The sequence below is a fragment of the Helicoverpa zea genome, chromosome 23 (genome assembly GCF_022581195.2).
Source record: "Helicoverpa zea isolate HzStark_Cry1AcR chromosome 23, ilHelZeax1.1, whole genome shotgun sequence".
Taxonomy (NCBI): domain Eukaryota; kingdom Metazoa; phylum Arthropoda; class Insecta; order Lepidoptera; family Noctuidae; genus Helicoverpa; species Helicoverpa zea.
The window spans coordinates 6,442,907-6,467,816 of NC_061474.1; the positions used below are offsets into that span (position 1 = coordinate 6,442,907).

A 24,910-nucleotide genomic window follows, 5' to 3' on the forward strand; every position below is an offset into this window, starting at 1 on the left:
CCGATCTACACTACATAGACAGTTTGCCTCAACTTCAAATAGCAGAAGAATTGGATGATGCCTTGTCTAAACATGAGGTGCTTTGTGCCATCAAACAACAGCAAAATCAGCGTGCAGTTGGCCTAGACCTTATACCAGGTGAACTTCTGAAGTGCGGCGGCGAGGAACTGCATTCGCGCGTCTGGGAAATGTTTGTGCTTATGTGGGAGAAAGAACAAGTTCCTGAAACTTTTAAGTTATCACGCGTCAGGGCTCTCTATAAGAACAAAGGCGACCGGTCGGAATGTGGTTCTTACCGCGGTATTTCACTGCTCTCTGTCTCTGGAAAAGTCTTCGCCAGAGTACTTCTGAACCGCCTCAGGAACCTCTCTGAAAAGATTCTGCCGGAAACCCAATTTGGTTTCAGACCAGACAGAGGAACTTGTGAGGCAATATTCGCAGTCCGTCAACTCCAGGAAAAAAGTAGAGAGCAGGGACAGCACTTGTATCTCTGCTTTATTGATCTGGAAAAAGCCTTTGACTGCGTCCCTCGCGAGGCCTTCTGGAAGGTACTGAGAAAGTTGGGGTGTACAGAGAAGTTCATAAGACTCTTGCGACTCCTGCACCATGACATGCAATGTTGTGTAGCGGTTGAAGATGACCAATCGAGCTTCTTCTCCGTCACCTGTGGAGTGAAACAAGGTTGTGTCCTGGCTCCCACATTGTTTGCATTATATTTCGCAGTTGTAGTCCGGGAAGTATTGACTTCTTCTCCTGAAGGAGTTCGTATTCGTTATCGGACTGACGGCAAACTTTTCAATCTGAATAGACTCAAGGCGACCACAAAGGTGTCCTATGCACATATACAGGACATTATGTATGCAGATGACCTCTGTTTCGTGGCTGAATCCCCTGAAGTCCTGCAACAGCTAGTCACGAACCTTCACAAGCAGTGCTGTACATTTGGTCTAAAAATCAGCATCAAAAAGACAGAAGTGATGTCTTTAGACAATCACGGACGTCAAGAACTGATCATTATGCTTGGTGAAGATGTGCTGAAGCAGGTCGATAAATTTCGATATTTGGGGAGCATTATAACATCAAAGTGCGACCTTGACGCCGAAATCAATAGCAGAATTGGTGCTGCAGCCGCTGCTTTCGGCAAATTCGACAAGAAGGTCTTCAGCTCCCATGACCTAAAGATATCCACAAAGGTCTCTGTGTATATGGCAGTTGTGTTGCCTTGTATACTCTACTCAGCGGAAACATGGACACCATACCGACGCCACATCAAGCAACTAGACCGCTTCCACCTCAAATGTCTGCGCAAAATATTAAATATCCGTTGGTTTGATCGTTTGCGTAACACAGAAGTGTTGAGGAAAGCCAATGTAGGTGGCATTGAAGCATACCTCATGAGGAGACAGCTTCGTTGGTGCGGGCATGTACTGCGCATGCCGGATACTAGAGTGGCCAAGCGCATCCTCTACTCCGAGTTGCAGGAGGGCAAGCGGAAACGTGGCGGACAGCTGCTGCGGTACAAGGATGTGCTGAAGCGCCACATGAAAAGCTGTTCCATTGAACCGTCTCAGTGGGAGAATCTGGCATCCAACCGCAGAGACTGGAGAAGCCGCGTTAAAGCCAAAGTCTTTGACTTTGAAGCACGCCGGCTTTCTGAGTTGGATGCCAAACGAGATGAGTTGAAAGCTCGACCACCTGTAGCTATCAACTACAACTTTGTGGCTGGTACCCTGACATGTCCGCAGTGTGCGCGGACTTTCACGCACAAAATTGGATACTCCAGCCACATGAGAGCACACGCACGCCATTAGGGTCGAAGTGGTCGCCGTTGCCGAAATCGGCGTGGAAGATTATTATTATTATTAACAAGGAGAAAAGTTAGCCTAAATAGGTTACTTTTAATAAGGGAACGGAAAGTAGTTTTCTTTTGGTCGCTAGTGAAACGGTGTACAATAAATGTCGAAAAACATTAACTGTCACATAAAATTAATTTAATTGACTACATTATGCTAAAGTAGAATATTTTAGCATAATTATTTTCCGTGAGCACAAACTGTTGATTAATAAAATTAGTACCTACAAGAAGTTATAAACTTTAATTTAATAAAATTACTTATTCAAAAATAACGACAAAATTACTTAATTTATGCAAATTAATACACATTTTTTATGCCAGTCATTCTTAGGATGAGTTGAACCATTTAGCTTAAACGATAACAGAACCATTTTCAGTTGTCAAATCGCCGATTTAACGATGGAGCGGCAAATATACGGCTGGTTATTGATACAGTTAAATAGTGCAATTATGTCTTAATGTAGTATTGTTTGTATGGAAAGATCGAATCAGACAAATAATGTATATAGAGGTACATATCTGTATGTATGAATAAACGGTCATCCATATCATTCAGGACAAGAATACAAGCACTCAACAATTTGTTTGTGTACTGATGATAATAAAATCGCAAAATGTGTTTTCAACGATCAAGATGTCAATGACCTTTAGTTTGCAGCCATCTTGATTTTAATTTTGGCAAATGCATTTTAGAGTGTGTTTTTATTTTATTATATTTGATGGTCAAAGTCTAAAAAAATACAGACGATGATACGATCATGATAGGTAATCAGTCGATTGCCGTCCACTGATGAACTTAGGCCTCCCTCAATGATGGAAAATCTTGTCAGATAGATAATATAGTAAATCAGTATTTTGAAATACGTGATTTTGGATGTTCCCATAGTGATTTTCTTAGTAACTGAGTAGAGAAAATGCAGGAAGTGCCTGCTATAAACATCCATATTTTCTCATTTAATACTTATTATTTATGAATGGTATTACATAAATACGTTTGTGAGCCATAAGTAATAGGTGTCAAACGTGTTACAAGAAAAAAATAAATCTTAGAAAATTATATTATGATCTTGTCTGGATCAAAAATTATCTTCCATATGCCATTTCAATGTTTTTAAAATAAATTATTTGAATGAAACAGCTGTTAGCTGCTTATTTATTAGATTTGAAGTGCCAGAAATATTATTTGAATGACCTGTTATATTATTTTAGTACAAATATCAGGTGGATCCTTTTTACTATGCAGCCTTCCTGAAACCCAAAGGACTATGGGACTGAGGACTATACAGGAATGAATTTTATTCAGTGCGAAAACTTTGTCAACTTATAGATAGTTAAGTTTTATAGATACGTATATTTTTATTTTGTTGTGTTTTAGGACAAAAAAGGATAGTTATTGATAGCGAAAGATGTTTATTTTGTAAACGATTGTACGGTCACAGTCGTCATAGTAGGCACGCGCGTTAGAGTAGTTAGTATCCATATTTTGCTGATTTTAGGGCAGATAAAAAAAATACTGATGATGCAGATATGTCAATCCCTTCAAAAACTACATTACGGCAGAACATAAATGCATTAGATATTTGTATGCAGCAAAACATACATTTCAATAGTCATCTTTCAACTAGATGTTCTATCAAAGTAACCAAACGAACATTGACGAGCATTTCCTTCGCTATTTCAAACCGTATTATGTCAGCACGCTTGTCATTTCCTGTAGTTTTTTATAGATCTATGTAAAGTAATCTAATAGTGTATGAGAAAAAAAAGGCTAAAAATTCCTTTCGTTCTTCAATCTGTGGGTGTTTGGCGCCACACGCACTCAACTACATACACAATATAATTTAGTATAAGACAGCTGTGTGTTTATTTTCATAAGTCATTCGTTATGATTATTGTAAGTTTTTGCTCGTTTAAAGGACAATAACTGTTAGTGTTGTGTTAATGGTCGATATTATTCTGGTATGTTAAGCATCCGATTCAATCACTATTACCAAGAGTGGTAAAATGGTATCCTAAAAAGTCAGCGGTGGCGGTATCCTAAACAATCAATTTTAACAATGAGTACGTGGGTTAAGGATCTCAACATGATTTGTCAATATACAACTGTTTTGAGTGGCTCTTAAACTCAGTTACGTTAACACTTTATTTTCAAGGCCTATTTTACAGAAGGTTCAAGGAAACTGTCAGTGATTGATTGAACTGATTGCCATTCTAACTGACAGACGTTAGACGTTATAAGATGGTCTTTGTTAAACGGATAAAAATAGTACCTACAAGTGTACGTACTTACTGCTTAATAATATTTGTACGGTTTGAAAGTTTTTTTGTTTTCTGATAGTGATTGAAAACATCATTAATGTCCATCCATCATGAAAGAAAATCATCAGAAAATGTATGTACCTGTACGTAATATACGGTGCAAAAGGGTTGGGTTACTATAAATTTATATTTAAGTGAAATAGAGATAACTTCATCCATTTATCGGAAAGAAAGGAAACAGTTTCTAGGCTAGAAACAACAACTAAACAAACATTGTATGCGAAACAAATCCAGGGAAAATGAGAGTTGCTACTACTGCTTACTATAACATTATGTGGTGTATATTTTATTCACATTTAACCAAAACTCTAAGACTCTGAATACATAATTTAAACTGGAAGTTCAGAATATGTTAAACTTCATACTATCGGGGAAACTTTCAGTTATTGACGCATCACGTATTTACGTGTAAAAAACATATACAAAATGTTCTATATTTTATTACGTTATTTTAAAATAATATTAGGAAGAACAATATTTACATTATGTGTTTTAAGCCTCAAATATAATCGAAACCATTGTGACAAAAATATTAGGGCAGTCATACATTAGGACGTAATTTTATCAGACATAGTCAGTAGTGTAGAATTGGGGTTCCTGGATCAAAAAAATCCAGGAACCCCAATTCCACACATGAATTATACCTACTAGACTACCTATCAATCAATCTAACCTGATCTGATATCTGGTGTGTGTGAGGGTGTGTGTGTGTGTGTGTGTGTGTAATTCTGATCTTATCTGTTTCTGGAGCTTAATATTTAGCAGGTGTTTAATGAAATACGTTGGGTCTTATTTTTACGATATCTTTATTTAAATTAACAGTATCGAGAAACAATTACAAAATCCACACCCGAACAAATATCAACTCTTGTTCGTGTGGGAATCGAACCCACGACACTCGGTTTAGATGGATAAAGAACGTGTTATATTGCACTCAGTTGTGACCGGGGGTCTTAACCATTAAGCCAAACGTGTCGTCGAATATGTAACAAAATAGCGAATTGCTTCATGCACTTTGTTTACAATAATGAGACATGTATTGTATGACATCATTCATTAGATGCTCTTCCATATATAGTTTTCATTGCAACATGAAAGATTTCTCCCTAACACAATTATTTACGATGTTTTGACACTTATTGACATATTCTCCCCCTTTCACAGCGTTCAAATAAAAACACTGTGGAAAATTTATAGCATGCTGCATCCAAGGATCATCATAAATTTCCCAATCTTCTATAACACCTCCGCATGAAAAACATGCTGCTTTATCATATGGATTATTTCCGTAATAAAAGAATCCCGCATCAGCCATTTCCATCACTAATCTTTTCCTTGAGTTACTCGTCCCCCAATAATAATTAAAGGATAATTCACGTATTTTGTATGTATTATACATATCATATCGAGGTTTATATTCAGTTTGAAACATATTTTATTTATTTAGTACTAGTTCTTGATGCTAATAATTATAAACGAAGAATGACACTGCTTTAATGCTGCAAGCAATTTATAAACGTGATTGTATAGGATTGGGAGAGATAGTAAACATATTATAAAAAAATGAAACAAGTTTTTTTTATTGCATAAAAAATTTATTATCATGGCACCATTTATTTAAACACAATATATTTTTTAAAGCACATACAGAGTTATGATAAATACAATTATACAAATCTTCAGAATGTTTATATTGATCATATAAATGTACTAAACTAGAACAACCCTTATCTTCTAAATTAAATATATTACTATTACTATTTTCTAAAATATGCTTTAACCATAAAACTTTTTCTGAACCTTTAACATAAACACATTTATCTCTTAATATATCGAAAACCAAAGTCTGGTAATAGGAATAAGGTACAAATCCTTCACTCCAATATATCTTTTTGTTACGTTGAATCCAAAGAACTGTCTTCTTTTCAGAGTCCGTTAAATTTTTAAATGGAAATGGCGGCTTAACTAAAAACACTTGTAATTTTTTGTTACACAAGATAGCGATTTCTTTTAATATAAATTCATTTGCTTCTGTTCTAAATCCCTGAATATCAACAACAGCAATCATGATAACCTGCGCACTATGTTGCTGAGAGGTTTGTATTCCACAAGTCGATCGTTTATAATTAAACAATACGCAGTTGTTTTATCTGGTATTGGTGTGGAACATTCCACTTCTAACCGCACGTCCACTGGACCGGTTTTTAAACTATCGTTTTGTCTTGAGCAATCCAAGATGAAAAGGGGGGCCTTTTCTTTAAAATCTGTTAGATCTAGCAATGGGTCTACAGGACTGTTGTAGTACGACTGACGAAATTTCACATACATATCATATAATATACTGTACTTGTTCTCAGAAAACTTTAAACTCAAAGGTTCGTAGGGATAATATTGCGAATTCAAAAAGAGTGTTACGTTGGTCACTTCACAATGATCGAATAGTGAACTGTCTTTAGTCCTATTATTTCTCCTATTAGTTTGCAAGCAAAATATAACATATCTAGGCTTTTCCAATTGTGAAGCTGTTTTAACTGACCAAGAATGCTTTGTAGTTTTAGGTAGCAAGGGATACTCATATAAATCCCAATTTCTAAAAGCCATCTGAATAGGTCTATCTCTTTCTAAATGTTTTAAAAGCGTTAGTCGTTCTCGATCTGACACTTTTATATGTGGCACCCTCCACTGAACTCTTTGTATATCTATTTGAAAATTAACAACATCATCAGTAAGGATAACACTATTTAAGTTAGAGTTACTTCTACTCAAAATAAGTTCATGTTTACAATTTATCACAATTTTATTGTAATCTTCTGCAAACCCTAAAACCTTATTCAATGGTATCACAGCACTAAAATGTCCATCACTTTGAAATCCTGCTAATTTCCAACCCCATAAAGCCGCAACTTTATTTTCTGCTTCATTTAATGAAATGTATGATTTTATTGTTGACGTAATTCCCGAATTTTTAATACGGTCTATTTCGATACCATTCATTTCGTATCTGATGTCTTGAAACAAAGACATAACAGGGTTATTAGTGAACGTAACAGTTTTCTTGATCGGATTCCCATCTTTACCGAACAGCCTTGTCTGTCCTTCGATGTAAATTGAACTGGCTGATGGTAGCACGTATATGTCTTGCTGATGTATGGGGATTCTGATTTCATCGTTTTCTCTAAAGCTGTTATTGTAGGGATTGTATGTATGGATTTCATAACTTTCAATCGAACTGTCGAAATGCGGTAATTCAGTTATCTGTAGCATATTCATACTTTAAACAGAAGGGCTTTAAGAAAGTCTTTATTTGCTTTAGTCAGTTTCTTAACTTTTGTATTACGTCCTTGCACCTTAGCGGTCGCAGAAGAAATAAACCTATTTATTTTCATTCCAGTGTTTTTATAATATACTATCATTTTGATTTTCTTAAGTGCAGACGTAACTGAATATATTCTTCTTTGAAGTTAATACAGTGACCAAATTGATCAACAATCTTAACAGATATGGATGAAATTATATTTTTGTTCACTGGAAAGTAAATAACGTTTTGTGGTATCTCTATATAATCATGACTTAGCGAAGTATCTGATACAAATTCATGAATAAAATGTGTTGGTAATCCGTTGCAGTATGAACCGTACACAAGATCACATTCAATTTTGATCACAGACAGAGTGCTAGTTTTAATCGGAATATCTGGTCTTGAATTCAATACTGAAAAGTATAGTAAACCGCACTCGTATTGATCAGATAAATGAAGAGGTGGTTGAAAATACGAGACCAGTTCTGATGTATTTCCAGAGATGGTAACCGTAGTAGACATGCTTATATACTGGACTGTTATGAAAGATCCCGTTTATTTTATTGCTTTGTTGACCAAAAATTGTTTAAGAAGTGTATACAAAGATGCCCGCAATTAAAGGGATGGTCAAGTTGTATATTTTCATAATTGTAGTTCACTTTAGAACCCACATATTTTATAAATTCCTTTGGCGGCTTAAGATTTCCGTAACTATCAAAATACTCAATGTAATCGTCGTATTTTGCATAGGCTACCCAATGAGAGCCAGAGTTTTTAGAGCTATCTAAATTAATAACACCACATTCTTTTTTGAAGGGGTATTTAGGGAGCTCATCTCTCATAAAGACACCTCTAAAATATGGGATGCTATTTCCATACTTTAAAATGTCCAAGTTAGTTAAAGCGCGATTGGGTAGCCGAAGTCTTAGTTTTTTTCTTTTGATATGAATATTCCAAACCCATCTTTATGTGGCTTAAGGTGTAGCCCTTTTCCTATGCAAAGAGCCTCCATTTTTTCATTATGTCTCTTTGACTCAGCTAACAGTTTTTTAGCCATCTTGAATTCATTTATGGTTTTAGCAATGCCAGCTGCACCGCCTGCTAGAGCTCCAGCAGCAGATAATCCCGCAAATATAGGAATTAAAGGTAGCACTCCACCTGTTCGTGGTATAGGAATGACTCGAGGAAGTTTGATGGATGAACTATCAGCTAATTCTCTGGCAGCAGCCATAGCTAATTCTATCGCTGCTTTTTTGCATTTTGGTTTTAATTTTTTGATTTGTTTTTTCGTTTTGGTAATAACGCTTTTAAACTTATTTTTTAATCCTTTTCCAGTTGTATCTTTTTGAGAACACTTGTTGCTACATTTCTTTAGACCAGAACCAGTTTTAATTTTCATTGACATAGCGTTGCGTACTAAGCGTGCCGCGAGTTTTTCACCTGGACTTGCATCCAAGGCAGCTGCTCGTTCTTTCGCCATATTTAACAAAGTTAAATCTGCCTTGTGACGATCCTCTAAGTTTGATGACTTGTGATAAGCGATGTCGTGCTCCTTGCAATACTCGTCTAATTTATTAATACCTTTATCTCCACGTCTAAGTCTTTTAATTATTTTTGTGCCAGGCCCACAATATTTATAGCCTGGTAAATGTAACTCAAACGGTAAATTATTATTTATTATCCAATTGAGAAGACTGCTCTCTCCAATACACATCATAAGACTGATAAGTTATGAATTGAACACTTAATAAATAGTGTTGTTAAGTGAATTAATTTGTTACAATTTATTCGACTTTTCAATCCAGCTATTCTCAGAAGAAGGTAGACCTAACCATTTCACTAAAACTTTATTTCCTTTACTTCTTAGAACTTTCTCTACTAGATATACATTGGAATGTTTCGTTTTTTGAAGCTCTTGTGCATAAAATGCACCTAAAATAGGTTGACCTCTAATTGTATCTTCAATTAAATATGTAACAGGAGTTGTATTTTGTATTTTTTTTATTTTAAATATTTCTGTTGACCAGTTGGGTGTATATCCTTTTTCAAAAGTTCCCTTATATTTACTTATACGCACATAATCGTCTACTTTAAACTTACTTTTTGTATTTTCATTTTTTACTAAACTTATATATCTTTCCAATATATGTTTTTTATTTTTACTATTTACACTTGCAGGAATTTCATCAATTGTGCGATGATGAGTGTGATTATATTTATAAACAACATTATCAAGAGTGTTATCTACCCATTTATAGTTACCTTTTAAATTAAATTCTTTATACAGATTAGATTTTAGTGTTCGGATAAATCTCTCAACAATTGAAGCTTTTTTTGTTGAAAATGTTGAATAATGATTAATATGATAAGATTTCATAAGTGCTTTAAATGTATCGTTATAAAACTCAGTCCCATTATCAGTTTGCAGATTTTTAGGCACACGTCCTTGGTTTAATAACGTCTTGAAAGTATTACTAACAACATCTTTGGTCTTACATTTCAAAGGAAAGGCCCATGCGTATTTCGAAAATGTATCAATAACGGCGAGAATAAATCTAAATTTTTTATTTTCCTTAGAAATTGATTGCATATCTATTAAATCCGCTTGCCATAGATCATCTATATCTTTCATGATAACGTGTCTTCGTGAAAAGTTTACTCTAGCATTTTTATGAATTTCGTTGACCACATCGGCTTTACTCATGTTTATTTTTTTCTAGTTTTAATATCTCTCTCTTAACAAGTTTAATGTGATACTGAATAAAAGGCACCTTACTTTTACTATTTATTCTTTAATAATGTCTGCTTCCTTTAATTCTTCAATTATTGAAAAAATTTCATTATCATGGTTTGTGTTGCCAGCATCTCTTGATGCAACTAATAACTGCAATCTCTCAACCAGTTCATTTGGGTCATCCCAATAAACTAAATCAGTGTTCTTTTTGTATTTCTTGAGCTTTGGCAACTTTCCTCCTTGTTTAATGGGAGTTTTATCATTTGATATGACGGAAAGCAGTGGTTTGATGATTGCACGATATTTTGTTCCTTTATCTCCTCTTATTTGACCATTAGGATTAAAATCTCTTTTGTGTGCATTTGTAAAATGCAACATATCCTTATAGACAAGCTTATCTCTCTCAGATATTAATTTTAAATCCGGTTTTCTTCGAAGTAAAAGTTCTTTTAGACCAGGGGTTAAATTATAGGCTCTGTCGTCGATTTTAACCATAATTACATTATCGTTATTCAAGTTTTCCGTTTTAGAAAAGGATACTATTGAATTGCCCATCCATAATTTTTTATTTTCACTTCTTATCCCGAAAGGTATATTTACACCATCATAAATATCATGGATATCATGCCCTTCTAATGAAATTTCTAGGTCATCTGGTGCCCCCATTTTAGGCGACTTTTCAAATAATAGTTCAGAATCTTGTTTAGGATCGTAACAGTCTTCAAACTTTGCAAATGAGCTAGTATTATTGTCATTAGATTCAATGCTGTCATTATTACTGAAAGTTGTATTTTCCACATTCCTATTTTTTATTATAGATAGATTCGAATCAACAAGGGTTTTAAGAGGATCTGCAATAGGTTTCAGCATTTTATCGAGTGACAAATTCATAGCGTATTCCTGGGTCTTCATTTGTTTTATTTTATTCTTAATGGAGTCTACTGACTTCATTAATTCTATTCTAATATTTTTCTCCATCTTACGTTAAACGACTGCATTCACTCATGGAAGAAATAATACTAGTTTTCATTTATATGGTATTCATAATTATATATTGTATCAGTTTCCACCACCAACATTCATCAAATTTCCAAAATATATCAAAATTATTTCTATACCTTCCATGATTCATTACTCATACAAAGTACAAACGTCCCTTGACCATATATTTTCTACATGCACTTCCTATGTAATTGTGAAGCAATCATTAGGTATATGGTAGATAAAGATAAATTTATTTATTATTCAAAGTTAATGAAATTATCAAATGATTTTCTATATCTGCCATGTTTCAAATCACAGTCTTTATTGATAGTCAAAAAATCGTATGGACCCCGCCATACTTCTGAACAGAGATTTTTGAATTTAGACCATTCCATATCTGAACTTACATGTTCATCATAAATATGTTTTAAGTTTATATCATCTTGTTTGAAGATAATCAGAAAGTTAACATTGTCGCGTAACAACTGCTTTGGTACTTTTGAATATGTCTGAGATAAGTAAAAACAATCTATTGCTCTGTGCCTTCCCATTGTAAAATAATTACGTATGTTTATTTGTTTTTCACCAACCACATCATCAAATATTATTATAGAATTAGGTAATGCATCATTAGGATGAATCACATCTTCATCGAATGTAAAAATAAATAGTTTCACACTTGGAACTCTATCCAGGATTTCTTTGAGAAAGCGATATTTTGATTGTGAGCTTGTTTTGGAATACAAATATACGTTTTGAAATTTTAGCCCATTTTCATGAATTAATAAGCTTAACATGACGTTAGTTTTTCCACAATTCGAAGGACCACATATTATACTGCGGATGTTATTCGGGAGAAGTACGCTATGTTTCGAGTGCAGCGTATTCTCCTTCACATCAATATTTTTAACTGCTAAGGATACCGGGTGTTTAATCCACTTCATTTTTGTGTCTGACATAAATAATATTTGTTCTGGTATTTATATAGTTACAAGAGATCAGGGATTTCTTTTCCTTTCATTACAACTAAGACTTTATTTTATATAAGAATAAAATCAACTGATAAAAAAATATTAGCCAGTCAATCAAGATAATATCGAAATTAACCACCCTGGATGCGCCGAATATACTCGATACCGAATATACTAATTTACTCGAGGAGGCTATTTTCACGCAACGCTTATACATGAGAAAATCACTTTAAATATCGTAAATGACAAAACCTCAGTAGGTAATTAAATAAAACACATATAATTATGATTCATATAACAATCATTTATTTCCATTTGTATTTTATTACATATATTACAACACACAATAATTTGCATTTTGCAATTACACAATAATTTTTTATTATTAAAGTTAAAAAAGTCGTTAACATTAGTTAGCATACGTGATTACAATGACCCCAAGGTACAGTGTCAATTTGGTTTCTTAAAATTTGCCTTTTATCGTCTATTCTATTCAGGACTACTTTATTTACTGTTTCTGAGAATAGCACATGTTTCATTGATCTGATCATATTCATCTTTCGCTTTAAAGATAAATTTTTAAATAAAGCGTGCTTATAGTTACGTGATTTTAAACTACTGGTTATAGATTTTGATACACCTTTAGCTTTATTAATTTGCATTTTTAGTGATTTTATACAGTACAGTTTCGCTCTTAAGCCTATAAATTCAATAATTGGGTCACCTCCTAATTCATCCTTAAATAAACCAGGTATTCTTTCATTGACCTTTGGAATACAGTAATTATTGTTAGATTCAAAATTACTTGTGTCAAATTCTGTTAAATTCTGTCGTATATCTTTATATATGTCGTTAGTGTTAATTAAATACAATAAACTGTCTGTATCGGTGTAACACAATTTAGCTTTATCACCATATTTATTCTTAATAAAATTATAATGAAAATTGTACAAATGTTGTTTAGAGTATTCTAATACCGCAAATCCAACATATATTGGTCTATCTAATATAAGTTTTTCTAGACTGAGTTGTATAGCTAAAAAGTTTTCATTAAATACGGAAATACTTTTTAAATTAGGTTTTGCGATTAATTTCTCAGCACCTACTGTTTTGTTGGTTTTGTTCGAATAATCACTCCATTTACTTATTAATTTCACTTCAACATGCTTTCGTTTATTTTCTATTGTTTTTCCAAAAATTGAATTATTGAACAATTTAAAAAAATCTCTTTCAAATGAAGTTAAAGCTGCTTGCCGTAGTCTAGTATTCAAATCTATATATTTTTTTAAAAAACTTTCTTGTCTAAAACAAAGGATTCTATGAATTTTTTTCAAAAGCAAACCATTTTTGAGACATTCTTTTAAATGAACATAATGAATGATGTAATTATATTTATCATACAAATTTGCGATTAGTTTTTGCGTTTTCCCTCCAATAGGAGTGAATTTCTCTGGAGCAAAAGGCAAGTCACTATGTAAATTATGTAAATGATCTGGATACGTTATATCTACTTCTAAAATGTAACCGAACTCTGAATTATCGGGAATATTAAGCACATTAAAATATTTCATATCATTGTCGGTCATGAACTTAAATTCTGAAACGGGTAATTTTTTCGTCATAGCATATCCGTAAAGATTATTACAGTCTAAGTAAATTAAATAAGTTGATGGCTTTGAATTATCGAAATGAGGTAAATAAACATTATTCGCTTTGGCATATCGTAGAGAACATTGAGCTAACCCACCTCGTATTCCTTTTTCCAACATTTCGTAAATTTCTAAGTCATGAATCATTTCTAACTGAACACCTGTGTAAAGGAGCATAGCGTCCCAACTCAATCCAGGTGAACTTACATAATATGCAGGATCAAGTTTATAATGCTGGAGACAAATGTTTCTGAAGCTTTCAAATATATCACACAATAATAGTACATCACACTTTAAATACAAGTCAGTATATTCACCAAGAGAAGTAATATTAAAAAGATTCCACACATTTTGAGCATGTTTATATTCATCATCAGTTATGTGTTTCATTTGTAAAGAGTTATAAAATTTATCCTTGTCAGGTAGTTGTGTTTCATTGTATTTAGCCCATGTACAAATATATTCATATGGGTAAATACCTTTCTTTCGCATTAAATTAAATTGATTTTTTCTCGGAAAATGTGTGAATAAATGAACAAAATCATTCTCCGTTAAACTTTTACTCAGGTTATCAAGACTTGAACTAAGAAATTTAAACGAGTCTATAAATTTAATTTGTGCTGGTTTGCATCCTTTACCAGTATTTATTATTTTTGTTATGGTTAAATATTTTTCTTTAGTTTCTGCTATAATTCTTATCTCACCTTCATATTTTGATAATTCAGTTATAAATATATGAGAATCGTAGCCAACTAAATTGTGAAATATAACGGGTATAAAGGGACAAACTCTATAATTTAAATTGCATTGCGAGTGTGCCGCACCTCTATACTCAGATGTTATATGATCATGATCGCAAACTTTATCATCAAATAATAAATCATTACAAATATGGCATGTAGTTGCATTATTATAATTATCAGTCTGATCTCTTGTCATTGGTCTCATAGGTTTCTTTGTTAATAACATTTTATGAATTAATTTCACTTCTTCAATCAAGCTTTTAATAAATACTTCCACACAGTCAGATCCTCTATATGATACAAATTTATTTAAGCTGCTATCATGAGAACAACACACATAGAAAGCAAAACAGGACGGTTGATGTACTTTATTCTTTACTGTATTTTTATCATTCTGTTCCATTTTACAGTTTAACAATATACTTTCAAAGTCAGCGTATATTACAAAATTAATTTTTTGCTTTCGCTCATAATTTTTGAATTTTAATGTACTGTTCTTATCAGGTAGTACGGTTAAAATTTGAGAGCAACTATGACAATTATACTTTATTTCAGAAGTAAAAAATTGTAAACATGTCTCACATAAATACATTCGTCCCTTATGACATGAAACTTGTCTTCGTACTAAACGTAGCAGATTTTTTATCAAACAGTAATGACCTTTATTATGTTTTTCAAAGTACAGTAAGTTTATATGTTTATCTTTCCTGCAATTCGTCACATAAATAGGTCCAGTTATAGTACCATGTTTATCAAATCCATAAATATTAATACTCAAGTCACAATTATTTTTTTCAAATAATTTTATATCTTTATGTGAAGGTGGAAATGAAATTCCTCGTGTATTAAGTACTGTACTAAAATGTGGATAGGAGTTGACCCTGCAAACATTATTTTTAGCTGGAAATAATGCTGCAACTACGCACCACAAAAAACAGTATTCATCATTATTATGTATATTCAAACAGCTCTTTGTATTTTTAATAACATCTGGTAGCTCTAAATAAGTACCACCCCGCATAGGGCAATATTTATTTATATTAATTTCTAAATGATTTATTGAAACAAATGACCATCCGGATTGACAATGTTCAAATTCGGTAAATTTTCTTTTGAATGTTTCTATTACATTCAAATATATGTCATCAAAATCAGTATTATTATATATAATTTCATATTTAGTATTAAATGATTTAAGCTGTTGCTCACCTAACGTAGGCAGTAAAAAGTAAGCAAACAGCTCGAAATTAACTTTAATGCAGTTATGTCTCATTAATAACATTTTAATTATATTAGAAACATCTTTTCGCTTTTCATCTAAGAACGCCTCTGGTGTGAGGTACTCATTTTCTATAGATGGATTTAAGCGATAAGTCAGAATCCTGTTTTTAAATGCAGTTGCTATAATATCAACATTTTCAAAATTTGACTTTATTAAACAATTTGATTTATGGATATTCGTTCTTTTATGGTATCTGTATTTATGTTCGGGGATCTCAATTTTACATTTCTCGCAATATCTTTTTAATAAACAATTAGTCTCAATAACATTCGTTTCATATTCATGTTCGGGGATCTTAGTTTCGTATAAATCATTATAAGTATCTGAACTTGCTGGTATCGCATTACTCGCTTGTGTAACTGGAAACAAAATAAATATAACACATTTTAATCGTACTGAATACTTTAATTAAGAAATAGTGGGTTACAAAAAAAAAAAACTTAAAAACTAATTCACTGAATATAATGTAGGTTATAAGGTAGATTATAATAATGTAATATTATGATTATGGTTACATATGTTATAAAATAACTGATTATAATATAATATCTCATACCAATAATTGAGTATAATACATTGGTACTTAATTATTGGTATGAACTTATAAACGTTGGAGTACAGCGTTTGAACTCCCGCCTAGTACTTATAATGAATTCATTCAAGTGCCTCCACGATTCAGAATCTTCGTCAGTTTTATTTTTTATTGTTATCACCGAGTGACGCCACCTATTCACGGGTTGAATCCGCTCTATCTCGTCACACTTGTATACTTTAAGTTCTATGTAGAACGCACCTTTTTTATTCTCATCTATTTGACGAGAAAAACCGTTGGCCAGCCTCCGTGTGACATAGGAGTAAATCATCGGAGGCTTCTTCTCCGCGGGTGCGTCTACCGCGTCGTCGTCGCTGTCACTCCCGAACACCTCGCGAGCCGTAGACTTGGTAATAGGAGGGATGGGGCGAATAACTGTCTTGCCTTTCTTACTGGTAGACGGCTGGGGGCTGCGCGTTGGCGACGATTTACGTTTCTTGTTCTCCTTTGTCTTGACCTTCATCTGCACCCCGTCCGACGATTCGTCCTCCGAAGGGAAAATATGGTCAGCAGTGTGTTTGGACCTAGAAAATAAAGATAAAAAATATTAGATAACATTTATATAAATTGTGAATTGAATGATTGAAGAAAATGAATGAAAGTAACTTTAATGATTGAATAATAAGAAAATGAAACATGAGGAACACGAATGAATATATTGAGTAAGCATGATTGACAGAATACTAAATAAAACAAATAAATGTAGTGTTTGGACATAGCAAATAAAAAATATTGGGTAACATTTACATAAAATAAGAATGGAGTGATTGAAGAAATTAATAAAACTAGCTTGAATGATTTAATACTAAAAAATGAAACACCGAATGAAGTATACGAGTAATACTTACATTTTAGAAGATTGGTGGTTCTTTGGTATGTACTTCCAAATTTGGATGTGACTGCTTCTAGCTGAAGAATTGTTGTGATCCAGTCCCTGCAGATGATCTCTTAAATAGCACTACATCCACGTGACGGTATACCAATTAGGGAATAGGGCACGGGTTTGCTAAAATGCTTTGTCAGATCTACCACCCAGGTTGCTGGAAAAATAACTTAGCAACATACCGAGATCACGCAATATCAACTTTATCTACTTCATATAAGATATAATGTAGTAAAATTTAATAACACTGAAATGTAGATCTTATTCAGATTAAATAATACATACTTATTACACCTGGGTTTGCCTCCTCCTTTACGTTGGTAAGCAAATGTAATAGTATGTGCACAAATCTCTTACCATTTACCTACCTCATAAAGCTCGAACGATTGCTTTTTTTTATTTTTAACAGTCTTCAAAGAGGAGGTTATACCTATGTTATGTATACTCTAATAAAACTATTAAATACACGAGTGAAGTGGTGGGGCAATCTAGTTTATTAGTATGGATGAACAAACTTACACAAAACCGATTTCGATATATATAAAAAGTTATGTTTAATTGCAATCCGAAGCGGTGTAGCGCCGTGTTGTCTAGAGTGTAGAATTACATTTACACGTTTTAAAGTACCGATAATATCGATGCTAATTTGAACTTTATGTTCCTTTACAAAGTATTTTCTAAATTCTATATAAAGGATATAATCATGCGAAAAAATAAAAATAATTTAGTTTAATTCCATCAGCGAGCGGGGGCGCAAAGACTCTATCCTAAAATAAAATATGTCGGTGAGTTATTTTCTTTAAATAGTATCTATATATAATAACTTAATTAATTGAATGCAACTTAATAATTGTTACACATTTATATTCAATACAACACAGTTCTAATATCGATTATTTGAATTTATAAATAAAATATACCTATAATATAAGTTACAAAATTGATATTGATTATTATTATTATTTTTAGGACTATGAAAATGACCTGTTCAACTTCATTCCCATGAACAGGGCAGCTGCGGAACAAAATAACGATAAACAGTTGAACCTAGAAGGTCCTAGCAGCAAGCAACTGAAAAAATCTTCAACGGCTGCATTTACCTCTGTAAAAAAACTTACACGAGGTGCTAAAATTATAAGAATCGAGATTTATGATACCGAAAACTTCCCCGATCATATAAGTTCATTATGCAATTGTGATGCTGAGTTATGTGTGCAGCATGTGGTTAAAAATGTTTTTATGGACGATGTTTATAAATCTGTTAAAGAAATTGCTTTAAAAGTGTCAGATATAATGCCATAAATAAAGTTCAATCAATTATTATTGAATAGCATTTTTTTTTCTACTGAAATTATGATTTTTACAACCTCTTACGATACATTTTATTTATCATCCAGTAGTTTTGATTCCTAAATTCCAATAAAAAGTGTAGAGTGAGCCCGGATCGTGTTACGAACGTGAACGGATGTTATCACGAAGTTATCACGGAGGTAAGGTAAAGGTGTATGGATTTGCGATTGGTAACTTGGTAATGGTTGTTTGTAAGTATAAATAATCCATGTCACTACATCCTCTAGGGGTTTGTAGGCTAGTGACCTATAATTGGCTAGTTATAGACAAAAGCTTAATTATTCTTCTTTTTTTGAGGGATAAGGGCTTCTCAGCTGAAATGAGCCAGTAAAAAGGTTGATAATCAATCAATTCACATAAAGTGCTGTAAGTATGTCGACAGTCCTATATAAGGCGACTATGAAAGTCATCTGAGCGCATTATAATTTCAGGGCTGCTATGTGCTAAATAAAGGATGCAGTGGAATATAGATTACACGTATAAAATAAATAGTAATGGAAATAATGATGAATGATTACTAAGTTGTTATATCATCAGTATATTTCTTATTTATTTATTTAACAGTTTATGTACACATAAAAACACAGACAAGAATAAATAATAGAAAAAAAATTGTACAAGGGCACAGTTTACTTATCTCAAAAGTATTTTTTTTTCTTCATTGAAATCATATAAAGGTTGTCCTAGTTTATTAAACTTATTTAAAGAATATGAAAACTCTCATGATCTGTATAGTTGTACTTATCATGATTCTGTATGTGCTTTGAAAAACGTTTTTTTCACGCAGATGTTCGAATCAATGTAAGTGCAAGCAAAGTAAATACAATGAAAACCATATAAGGCAGTGCATCGAATGAATGATGAATGATGTCATACAACATGCATATCGTTAAAATAAACAAAGGGCATGAAGTAGTCCGCTATTTTGTTACATATTTGACGACACGTTTGGCTTAATGGTTAAGACCTGATCACACAATCAAATACTAAATTTCACATTCCTTAATCACAAAGCCGAAGTGTCGTGGGTTCGATTCCCACACGGACAAGTTAATATTTGTTCCGGTCTGGTTTTTTGTTTTAGTTTAAATGAAGATTTCGCGCTAACATTTCATTTAACCGCTAAATATTATGATCAAGAACAGATCAAAGAAACAGATGAACGCATAATATTGATACATTTTTGTACGGCCGGTCACCATCACACCGATGACATCCACTCGTGAGTCCGCAAAAGTAGAATGTTTCAACTTTGAGAGAACGAAATGTTTGGTTATGTTGAAAGTAGCTGTCAACTATTATTCCTAATAAAGAAAAGATTCTTAAATACTTATGTATTCCGCGGTGATAAAATGATTAAAATAAACATTGAGATTTTAAAAGCAAATTGGTACATTTGAAATTATGTAACAGTATTCGAATAAGATGGTACTTATACTAGTTTTTGAAGTATCGATGTATTTAAATAGATGATTTATTTGAAATGATGTAACAGTATTCGAATAGATGGTATAATAGTTTTTGAATTATCAAATTGTAGTAAGTAGTGGTATTTGAATAAATGAAATTAAATTATTTGAATAGATATCATATTTGAACTAATGTATAATTGGGGTTGATGGATCTCTTTTGATCCAGAAACCCCAATTATACACTACTATAGTCTGTATCTATTGAACTTAAACGTTGCCATGCAAGCATACAATATTGTAATTTTGCGAAATGGCATTTGTAAGATAATTGCGTCCATCATTTGTTTTACGAAACGGACAGTGTAAGACGTGTTGGTAAGATTTTCCTTCAAGTGAAAAAGGTGCCCCTTTCATTCCATGAGACTTGACAAAATACAGGGTACGTGTGATATTATATACCTTTTGCAAAGAAATATTTTCACGAAAAACATACACAATGTTGTGTTATGTTATTGTTATCAGTTGCCAAGCCCATTATGTTCCCTATACTTAACACCTTCACAAAAAGGTGAAAATACAAAATGGGTGCCTCATTTTTGTATCCACACTCCATCCGCCCATCTTTTAATAGATAAAAAACGACCGTGAAAGGGCGGACGCTTCGTGCGAACCTTACATGAATACTCAGTTTCGTCCATTTTAAATATTCCGGGACGGGTTTTATTTACGGATATTGGGATCAATGGCGCTTTAGAAATAGTGCTCTGAACCGTAAAATGATGCAAACGCGTTTTCACACTTTGCTACGCATCGTGAGGTACGAGTTTACTTTCTTTTGAGCATTATTCGGATGTCATGTGTTTGTTGTGTATTAATATTGAGTTTGTGAGATTTGGTAAAGGCTTTGATTGAGTTGGTTTTTGATGTTTTAGGACTGTAACAAAAATATTTTGACTTAAATACCAACTTAGGGTATTGTGTTCACTGTGTACAAAAAACAGGTGTGACCACTCTAAACTGAGATGTATTTATAATTCTTGCAATCACCATTGACATAAATATCTCAGTTAAATAAAGCGTTGATGTACATAAAAAGCCTATTACAAAATACACCAATACTCATTACCGTTTCCTGTGTCCCCATTGAAATTGATAAATGATTCGTTCAATATCAAAGAAATATATATGTTACACCTCAGTGGACACCAACGTTAACAGTATCCAACAATTTACTGTATTTATAATACTGACATGACATACGACATAGGACTGTAGTAATTTCCTGGAAACTATCCAAATACAAATTTAAAATAGAATTGATACTGCATAGATTTAAAAAAAAAATTAAGAAGTCCGTAGAAGTGAATTATGAAGGAACGAACGTGTTCGTGATTCAGAAAAGATTAATGGTTGTACCTGTCTAGTGGTAAACAGCCTTAACTTTAAAAATGTTCAAATATTAAATTGATATTTATTTAAAGGACAATGCCAGGGTCTGGGCTCTAAGTTTGCCCAGCAGTGGGAGTAGTTCCAGCTGGTTCCATAGTGCACTCTGAACACGAAATCCAAATATTTTTGAAATCGGTCCCAGAGGTCCCGAAAAAAACCGGTTCAAATGTTCTCCATAGATAGTCACTTTATGAAGCCCAAGCCATTTGCCCAGAAGTGGGAATGGTTAGAATAGGTTTTTTACTTCACTGTTTACACGAAGTCCAAATATTTTGGAAATCGGTCCCAGAGGTCCCGAGAAAAACCGGTTCTAATGTTAAACTTGAACAGTCACTTTCTAAAGCCCAAGCCATTTGCCCAATAGTGGGAATGGTTAGAATAGGTTCTTTACTTCACTGTTAATACGAAATCCAAATATTTTGGAAATCGGTCCCAGAGGTCCCGAGAAAAACCGATTCAAATGTTCTCCATAGATAGTCACTTAACAAAGCCTGAGCCATTTGCCCAGCAGTGAAAGTGGTCGAAATAGGTTCTTTACTGCACTGTTGACACGAAATTCAAATATTTTGGAAATCGGTCCTAGAGGTCCCGAGAAAAACCGGTTCAAATGTTAAACTTGAACAGTCACTTTATAAAGCCCAAGCCATTTGCCCAGTAGTGGGAATGGCTAGAATAGGTTCTTTACTTCACTGTTATCAGGAAATCCAAATATTTTGGAAATCGGTCCCAGAGGTCCCGAGAAAAACCGGTTCTAATGTTCAACTTGAACAGTCACTTTACAAAGCCCAAGCCATTTGCCCAGTAGTGGGAATGGTTAAAATAGGTTCTTTACTTCACTCTTAAGACGGAATCCAAATATTTTTGTAATCGGTCCCAGAGGTCCCGAGAAAAACGGGTTCTAATGTTAGCCAGCCATTGTTAGTAAGCCATTTTAAGTAGCCACAAACCTAACAACCTCTTTTCTTGAAATAACATTCAGATCGTTAGTGGTTTCACTGTTAACAGGATAAAAAAAAAAACAGAAATAGACATTTAAAGGTAACTGTTGTTTCTCTTGCTTTTCAGTCTCTGTCTACCACAATCAGTCCTAAGTTCGTGTAGCGCCATGCAACTAATATCCGTAATGGCAATGGAAAAATGTTATCAAGACGAATAAAATAAGCTCGAACACGAGGTAGTAAATAGATGCCGTTGAGGAGTTCCCTCGTCTCGCTGTCGTCTCCATCGTCAGGTCTGGTCTTAACCTCCACTGTTTTGTGGTGTCGGAGACATATACCCGAATGACAAGTTTTTATTCGATATGCGCTAACAATTTTTCCGAGAGTTCCCTATTGTTTTAAGGTTTCTATCACCAGACCCTGAACCGAATAACAAAGAAACCGTTTGGAAAGTAAATCCTTTCAAACAATAAAATGATTGTTTAAATCGGTTGGTAAACGACGGAGTTATGCACGTACTTACGTAAAAAGAATACAAACGAACTGAAAAACTCCTCCATTTTTTGAAGTCGGTAAAAAAAAATCTCGTTCAATACCTCGTATTTGTCGATTAATATTATAATGCATTTCAATTAAGGTAATAAAAGTGGAATAGTTAAGAGTTCGTAAGCATATTTTTCGTAATATTGAATAAGAGTCAAACCAGTTTTTCTCAGGACTCTTGGGATAGATTTCGAAATATTTCGGTCTGGGACCTATTATAAGCCTATGGAACAAAATACACTATGCAGTTACTGTGGGCAACTCTTGAGCCCAACTTCCATACAAAGAATAGCATTGTCCTTTTCATGAGCTTGTAAATAAACAAAACAAATCATTTAAAATACAACTAGCAACAGCAATTTTAAAACACACTAATTATTTATTTTAGCGAAACCATTTTTCTTACCCAAAAAAAACTTGACAGAAAATAAACACACAGACTGACAAAAATGTCAAAAAATGTATGATATATTTCGTATTTCACGTTTCAAATTACTACAATAGATGTCAGATGTCATATATGAATGTTTGCGTCAGAAATGTCAACGAGAACGTTAGGTATTGAAAAATGTGTGAAAAATGTTGCTTTAACCTCCTCCATTCTTTGTTGCCCTGGTACCTACAAATGAATGGTGTTGGAGTGTTGGAATTAATGAAGAGAAACCGTCGTACCACAAAAACTGTTAAACGTCAATTTAAAATTTGTCTAAAAAAATGTCAGATAACGTTCAAATAAGGTTAGCGTCAGGAACGCCGTCACAATTCTCCGATCCTCTCGAAATACATATAGAGAGTTGCTACCTAATTGCTACCAGCTACCATTAGTTGCTACCAATTGCTACCCTCGTGGTTTTGAAGATATTCAGCATCCAAAGGTGACAGCCATTCTGATATCAGGATGGCTGTCACTTTTCCCAGTGTGAAGAAACGGCGCAAAAGTATTGAGTTTTTTTTTCACCCAGAGTTGCTACCTAATTGCTACCCTCCAGAATTAAATTTTGGGCCACAACGATTCCCTGGATAAAAAGATATTAAAAAAATGAGTTTTTATGCCCTGCCAAATTAAATTAGCAAGCAGTCAGTTAATACAAATGAGTACTTTTGACGTAGGCGCTATCTATTATAATCCGACAGCTGATATAAATGCGGCCGAAAAGTGAACTAAAGCAAGCCACCATCTTTGAACATCATTTTTGATTATTATAGGTGTATTTATAAATGTTACCTGTTGAATGAAATTTCCCGAAATGCATGAAAAAAGTATTTATTATAATTACCTCAGCCTTCGATTGTTAACACGAAATAATTCAAAATTTATTAAATCATGTCAGGGTATGATATACACTCTTTTGCAAAAAAAGCGGGCACCTATGCGAAATCTTAGTTTTAAGGACTTTATGTGTGTTTCAAAGGGTTTTAATGATTGTAGTATATTTCTAGCATCAAAAAGGTTAGCCAAGCATGCGTGAGAGTGTATTCTAAATTTGAATATTTTAAAATTGCTAAAAAATTGGTAAACCTTGTTTTGGACTAAACGCTGGCAGAATGTTCGTCGGTGTTTTGAAAATTTTTTAGTCCTTAAAACTAAGATTTCGCATAGGTGCCCGCTTTTTTTGCAAAAGAGTCTATTTTAAGTCAGTGACTGAAATAAAAATATTTTTTAATAAAATCAATATTGTTTTACTGTGACTAAATCAGTTCATGTTTTACGTAGAGTTGGGTATGATTTTTACACGACTGGCCTTACTGGATATTTTCGTATTAACAATCGAAGGCTGAGGTAATTATAATAAATACTTTTTTCATGCATTTCGGGAAATTTCATTCAACAGGTAACATTTATAAATACACCTAATCAAAAATGATGTTCAAAGATGGCGGCTTGCTTTAGTTCACTTTTCGGCCGCA

General features: G+C 33.3%; 3 protein-coding genes across 6 annotated transcripts in view; 1 reads left to right on the top strand and 2 right to left on the bottom strand.

Moving 5' to 3' along the window:
- LOC124641882 (octopamine receptor beta-2R) overlaps nt 1-24,910 on the bottom strand; it is a 204,845-nt gene that overhangs the window by 72,747 nt on the left and 107,188 nt on the right. The gene's annotated exons all lie outside the window — the stretch shown is intronic.
- On the bottom strand, nt 16,367-17,783 carry LOC124641883. Its single transcript, XM_047180135.1, has 2 exons — nt 17,276-17,783; nt 16,367-16,951 (listed from the first exon to the last, which is right to left on the bottom strand). Coding segments are annotated over exons 1-2 (531 nt in total). The 5' UTR covers nt 17,278-17,783; the 3' UTR covers nt 16,367-16,422.
- LOC124641885 lies at nt 17,824-18,633 on the top strand. Its single transcript, XM_047180137.1, has 2 exons — nt 17,824-18,095; nt 18,280-18,633. The coding sequence occupies exons 1-2, from the start codon at nt 18,090-18,092 to the stop codon at nt 18,610-18,612; spliced, it is 339 nt and encodes a 112-aa protein (XP_047036093.1). The 5' UTR covers nt 17,824-18,089; the 3' UTR covers nt 18,613-18,633.